A 7262-nucleotide genomic window follows, 5' to 3' on the forward strand; every position below is an offset into this window, starting at 1 on the left:
ATAGCACTGTAGGCAGGTAGGCCACCAGCCAAGGCATTGTATTGTATGGCAAAGGACTAGGTGACAGTTCATTAAGACCCCGATGGGGATTAGATTGGCATAATGTTCTGATCCAGAAAGGAAAAGGCGCAGGCTCCCACCCAGCCTGATGTTCAGCTGCTTGCAGGGCAGACTCAAGTAAGGCACTAGCAGACACTGGTGTGGACAGACTGAAGGGATGAACTGCTTAACATTTCTAATATATTATACGTTATCATACTAAAGAAAAAAATAAAAATATATTTTAATAGAATCAATTTTCTCAAGCAGACCTCAAAGTTATTTCCTTCAAGTCCGTTAGAACGTCCTACATTTAATATAATGGAAGCTTTAAAATGCCTTCTTCAGTGTCTAAGTTTGAGAAACTTCAGTGCATTATGTATATGCTCATTTCATTCAAAAGCCCAAAGCCAAATATCTTTGCACACATCCAATCTTCCAACCAGTAACAGCGCAGGCTCATTATTATTTTGCTAGAATACTCAGTGTAATGTATTGCTATAAACAATCTAAGTGAAGATGCCTTTACTATGACAGGGCAGTGACAGGTGGAAAATAACTGTCAATGTGTTTGTGTACTGAACTAAACCTGGTCAGTGTTAATGGGAGAGGAATTAAAACATGAAGACAAGAGAGAACAAACATGACAAATAATGTAAACATATTCCTTACACAGCTCTGTAGGTGATGGTAGAACTGGCAGGGTTACATGAAGAAACATTACACATACAGTCCAGATTTTCTGAACAAGACAGATTACACCCGTCTGCTCTTAAAAGACAACTTGTTTCTTAGAAAAATCACTCAAGAATACATCCCTTTATATCTAGTGTTGGCCAGTGGTCTGTTATTTTCTTTTACTTTGTCATTTACTCCAATCGGATCCCCTCATTGTTTGGTGACAAGCTGAACAACTTAGGTTAATCAGAATCTTTGATTTCAGAAGATTTGCTAGTCTAACAGCAAACCCCAAGTTCACATTGTTGTTAGAAAAATACAAGTGCCTTTCCACACAATACTACTCTATTGGTTAGTAGCTTCACTGATATGTATAGTCATTACATTGCATGCAAGCCATTTACCTCCTGCCTTTACGTTAACCCTCTGAGATTTTTACATATACAGTAGAATACAAGCTATGGACCCTTATGTTTATTCTGCTAGCTGCACAGATATCATCATTTAAATTTCTGTTTGCTCTTCTTCCACAATTATAAAACATTCAGTGATTACAGAGGATTTCTGCATTTGTAACATCTTCAGTTCATGACTGTAACGTTCAGTAATTCTCATGATGCGCAAAGTAATGATACGTTTATCATACATTTTTATCATACGGTCTCAACTTGCTTATAGCGACAGCTGTAACAACTTTCTCCTTATTGAAAGTCATTCACTGACAAATACACACACACACACACACACACACACACACAATACACTACAGAGCACAGGCACTTGTTTATCTCCTCAAACAGGCCTGTTTCAAGTGCTGTATATTCCTCAATTATGTGAGAATAAAGCAGCCAAAAGGACACCAGCAACATCAGCCCGTGACAAAAGAGTTGTCACCGGTGCGGCCAACATCCTTCCTGCTCAGCCAATCAGCCCTCATCCTCCCTCAGCTCACTGGGCAGGAACTTGTACTGCTGCTGTCGAATTTGAGCCAGCTTCTTCCGTGCTTCCTCCAGCTCTCGCTCCTTCCTGAGCATCTCCTCCTGAGCTGCAATGATCTGGGGAGAGTGGGAACAGCTGACAGAAAATGTGCCTTTTGCTCTTCATAATCCCATGTGGATAGCTTGATATGAAGCTCCCACTGTACAGCCTGTTAATCCAAGTATGGGAGAACATGAACAAAACAGCACCCTAAACTGGGAAAATGTGGCTTATTGCATGTAAAATTTTCAGGAATGTATATATAAAAAGCATTTAAACATTACAAAAAAAAATCTACCAATCAAGTTCCAGCTCCTCTGATGTTCCAGCTTCCTGGAGCATCAGAGTGCTTTGAAAAAATATAGACACTCTTCAATTAGTCAAAATTTTTGTATCTGCTGTAACAGTAATATGTTAAAAGTCTTCGAGGGCTGTGATGTTTTGCAGCTGTGGGTGTCTGCTAAGCAGCTTTGAAATGAAGCTGATAAGCTGTTTGTCCATGGCAGCCTATCACAATTTCAGAAAAACAACTGTGGCATTTCAGCATCGGTGAGCAAACATTCATTGAAAAGGGCAAACCACACAACATCTCTTACAAAGATCTTTCAGGGTTTTGTCTCACCTGAGCTATGCCTCCAACAAATTTAGTCTTTACCACCATGTTGTCATCTTCAGTCTTGTCAAACGCTGCCTTCTGAGCTGCCTTCACCAGGCTGTCTGAAGCTCGCTTCACTGCGTTTCCAGCAGCCTTCAAACAGACAATCTCAACGTTAGCCTGGGCACAATTCATGTGTACAGTTTCCGTGGATACATTAAGACAGTATCAGTGTTACCTGTAGTCTCCTCATGGCTTCAGAATCTTGGTCTGCCTTTACCTTGCAAGCTACCAGCAGCTGAGCTGTGGAAGCTGCAACCTGTTTGGCTGAAGAGATGAGCTTCTCCTCACTGGCGTGGCCCTGAACGGATGCATTAGCTGCCTCACACAGGTTACTAGTGGCTGGCGCGCCCCCAACAACCCCCACACAACTTCACACACGCTCTTGGTTTTGGTTCATTTTATGTATGTTAGTTGTATTTAGGGCAGCAATTAGTCATTGCCCCCCATTTTTCATTCATTCATACTTCAAGCATCACATTTTGATTCTGGCAGGGGTGGCGTCAGGGGAGGCCAATCAGATTCCCCCTAGCTTCGTACATAGTAAACAATCAAGAAGTTTATTCAGTACTTTTTCAAAGCAACTTACAACTGATATAAGACCCTGTGACCACTGGCCATCGTCCACTGCATTGGCTAGGTTGGATCCCACCTGTGGTACAATTTGAGGAAGAAATACATATACTGTATTACATTATTAGATACAGTATGCAAATCTACCTGGGTGATTGAGATGGTTCAGAGACTGACCTTGCCTTGTGCCACCAGTTCTCTCTGAGCCGCTGATGCAGATTTAACAAGAGCACTAGTCGCTGCAGCAATGGACTTTGCTGCTTCTAGGATCTGCTCCTCAAAATCCAGTGTCTCATCTGCCTGCTGGAAGGAAACCAAATGTCAAATTAGACATTAAACTATAGTAAAGATTATTAATATTGTTTGTACAATACCATTTTACAATCAGCTTATAATGTCTGAAATTAAATTTCTCAGTATGAAGGTCTAATTTAGTTTTTTCCCCAGTAAATTGTGGATGGGGGATATTGAATCACTCCCCTAATTTATTGGCCTAAAACAACAGACTGTATTCATATTGGGAGCTTAATAATTCTTCAAATTAGCTTATCAGTGCTCATTTTTAATTGCAGAATGTAATCTCCCTCCCACCTTCTTAAAACTCCCAATATGAAGCTACATCAATTCAGGGACAGTTAACAAATGGCTTTCTTTGTTTCAGCAGTCAACAGCGTGTGACTGACCACAGAGCTCCATAAACATATAAGGCACACTTGACTGGAGACAGGGCGGGACACTGTAGGAATATGTTTGATATACAGTTGGGACTGAATAACAACCTAATATATCAAACATATCAGACAGAGCCCTGCAGAGGAAGGCTTCCAGGTCTACAATGGCTCAAAGAGGGGGGTGGTGGGGGTGGGGAGGCAAGGCAGGCAAGCATGCTGGGAGCCCTCCCTCCTTACAGAGTGGGAGGAATGGAGCAGAGAGGAGAGAAAGTAACAAGGAGGAAGAAGGAGAGTTCAAACTGTTTGTGGCAAATATGTGTTTGATGGAAGTGTCTGAAAAGCTACAGCATTTGACAAATTATATGGCAGCTTGATTCCTCTAAAATCTGTCAGTGTTACTTTATTTACTCCGTCTTAAAATATAAATAACTTTTGAATTCCAATCATATATGGTGTTCCCACTGTTACTGTTGAAAGTCTACTTTGTGGACTGCAAATCCTGAATAAGTTGGGACACTTTAAAAATGCAGATTTTTATAAATAATGGCTGTGCATAATAAGCTGTGTTCACATTTCTGGGAAGCGTGGCCCTCATGGGCCCATCTTTGTCTTTTTATTTTAAATTTTTTTTCAGCATCTGAATGCAAATTGCTGTGCAGTAAGGTTTGCTTCCTGTTAGATCACTAGAGGGAGACACTGGCATTTATAAAAGGACAAGCCCTTCGTTCACTAATCCTCTTTCATAAATGCAGTCTGTAGCGGTGGAATTATAGTATGAGAAAGAGCATTACATGGTCTTTATTAAAACTGTGGCAACCTAAATATGCATTCCTTCATTTTACACAGGCAGAGGGTAAAACTGACAATTACTGTGTACAAGAAAGGGTATAGAAAAGACAGAAAGCACTGCAGGCACACAAGGAAGAGAACTAGGATCCAACTATCCAGTCTTCAGAGACAGATAAACAAACAATACAATCATCATGCAGTCACACACCACAAACACAACCCTGTATTGCATACAGAACAGCATAAAAGTTAGTTTGCTTTCCAAAAGCACAATCTCCCATTATTATGTGGTAAAGTTTTGTTTTTTAGGTAGCACGGGGGAAAGGAGAAACAGGGTGAAAAGGCCTCCCCTGAGTTTAGTTTAGAAATGAGGAACACTGCAATAAAACTGCAGTGTTCCTCATTTCTAAGAATATAAGTTCAATAAGATGGAGGTCCTCTCTTTTGTAAAAGGGTCACAACAGTTCATCATGCATTTGGACTCTTCCCAACATAAGCTTGAGGACCCAGCAGTGTAACTGTATCTCCTGGCAATACAATCCCAAACAATATCCAAAAGTGCCTTTGAAGAAAGTTTTCCAAGCGTCATATGTTAGCTCACTGGAGCACCACCTGAGTCAACAGAGCGTGTGTAACATTTTCTTTACTTTATATCAAGGTAGCAGCTGAGTTACAGACAAAGATGACTCCGCTTCAAAGTCAGTGTCACCTTTTCCTTCCTTAGGCCTCACATCGTCTCAATGCTGATTAATGGCAAAAAGCTGTGTGTGGGTTTGTGTGGGTTGAAAGCGTTGAGACGAGCACTCGTACCTTGGGCTTGGCCCTGGGTTTCAGCTGCTCTAGTTTCTTGGCTGCAGCTTCAATGGACGCTGCTGCTCCGAGTAGCTCATTCTCAGCAATGACAGTGGGGTCTTCCGGGTCCACATATTCTGATCCTGAAAATGGATCAACACATGCCCCAGACATTGGTTTTCCTATGCTTTTCTAGCACAATCTCAAAAAAAAAACACCAGTAATTCTGATGATAAAATGTTATTTTATTTTATTAACAAAAGGTCAATCTTATGCTTCAGCCAAATGTTCTTTTTCATCCACACAATTCAGGCATCACAGAGATGCTAAATCTCAACTTCCTTAAACTCATGAGCTCTTTACACTCCAAAGAACTGTTTGCAGTAAGACAGTAATGCCTAAGAGTTAAATAAGATAAACTAAAAGTTAGACGATATGCACATTTAATGGATCATTGGCTTTTTATAGGTTTATATTGCCCATAAAAAGGAGCTGTTTGGGAACAGGTTGGTAAAGCAGATGGAATGATGTTTTTATAGATTATGTTGAGCTCTGGGGAAATCTGTTCTGCACCCCCACCCCTAAGCCGTGCACTCCTCTACCCCCTTCTGACTCTATGAAAGGTGATCTGGAGGAACAAAACACACCATATCTCACTTACCTCCATCTGAGGCAGCGAGGAAAGAGCAGGGGAGAGAGAGAGCACATGGGACATTAGAGAGGTAAAGTGGATAGCCCCGCTGGGTCTGTGGCTATACGCTGAAATCTAATTCTCATCCAAACACTATCTATTACTGCTGTCAGATGTGGCAGTGCAGCTTCTAGAGGACACACTCTAGTATGTTTGTGCCATAACCATCCTAAAGAGTTTAATCTGGAACAATCTGCACAGCGATTTCAGTATTCTGGAGTGTTTTCATGACCTGTCTTTATTAGGAAGGAGGCAGGTTTGGTGGCTTAATTCAGTAACTCTATGATTATTTATGCACAAGAGGGTTACAGCTGCTTTGACTAACCCTAACCCCCGTAACATTCCTGTCTGATTTTTTTTTAACACTTGATAAAGCTGAGTTGGTTCCTAATGCCCTAAATGCCCTTGCATTTAAACCGACTGTAGTCCGCGTTTTCATCTTTCCCAGTTTTACACTGCAGTGGCTAAAATGTCTTGCAGTAATTTTAAAATGAAAATCGGTGCCAATGATTTTTGGACAGCACAGATGCTTCAGTAAAATTTATGCCATGTAATAAAATAAGACACAGTGTTTCACAAAGTGCCATAAACATTTGAAATGGAAAACATACACAACATTTACATGTATGTAATGGTCCATAAAAACAGTCAGAACATGGTCACAGGTAACTAAAGGTTGTCAAACCTAACTCTTGTTTGTATGCATTGTGTAAGAGTGTGCAACGGTGCGCATCAGCAGCATGTGTGGCCTCACCTTTCATGACCTCAGCTGTCTGGACGAGCTCTGTCACACACGCCGCCACATGCTTGGAGTGTACGGCCAGCTGCTGCTTCTGCTCTGGCGTGGGCTTCTGCAGCACCTGAAAACGCAAGAGCCCAACACATGCACAGGCACAAACACATAAAAAAGCGCAAGTAAACACAATGTAAAAGATGAATCAGAAAGAACAGATAGAAGACAACAGTTGACAAAAAACATCTACATCAGCTTTTTTCATACCTAAAGTACCTACGCCCCAAGTCAAACATTTAGACACACTTTTTCATTCAGTTCAATGGGAAAGTCTGTCCAAACTTTAGACTGGTAGTGTAGATCATAAAGAATGTGAAAATGAACTCTGACTAATAACTGGCTGACTGGAGCTAATAATAACTGACTTCCTGGAAAAAGTCTGTCAGTGTTGCCTAGCTTGGTTCCTTTGTTACTTGAGCGACAAATTGGCATCTGGCCAGGGTTTTCATTAAAATACAAATTTATGCAACAAGGAGGTCACTGAAAAAACCTTAGAAAAAAATCAACTGGACTTAGATTTCTAGATCGAAGACGTTTCACCTCTCATCCAAGAGGCTTCATCAGTTCTGACTGACTGGTGTTGAGCCGGAGATATTTATCCCC

The 7262-nt window shown here is 41.0% G+C and overlaps 1 protein-coding gene across 1 annotated transcript in view; it reads right to left on the reverse strand.

Moving 5' to 3' along the window:
• Positions 1–1643: 1643 nt before the first annotated feature.
• LOC109967979 (talin-2-like) overlaps positions 1644–7262 on the reverse strand; it is a 12495-nt gene continuing 6876 nt past the window's right edge. Inside the window, exons 5-12 of the mRNA XM_020613937.1 lie at positions 6621–6726; positions 5837–5842; positions 5194–5318; positions 3101–3226; positions 2940–3002; positions 2529–2651; positions 2318–2443; positions 1644–1772 (exon numbers count right to left, since the gene is read on the reverse strand). Coding sequence (XP_020469593.1) covers positions 1644–1772; positions 2318–2443; positions 2529–2651; positions 2940–3002; positions 3101–3226; positions 5194–5318; positions 5837–5842; positions 6621–6726 — 804 coding nt within the window. The remainder of the gene's footprint in view (positions 1773–2317; positions 2444–2528; positions 2652–2939; positions 3003–3100; positions 3227–5193; positions 5319–5836; positions 5843–6620; positions 6727–7262) is intronic.

The sequence above is a fragment of the Monopterus albus genome, unplaced genomic scaffold, assembly GCF_001952655.1.
Source record: "Monopterus albus unplaced genomic scaffold, M_albus_1.0 scaffold5.1, whole genome shotgun sequence".
Classification (NCBI taxonomy): Eukaryota; Metazoa; Chordata; class Actinopteri; order Synbranchiformes; family Synbranchidae; genus Monopterus; species Monopterus albus.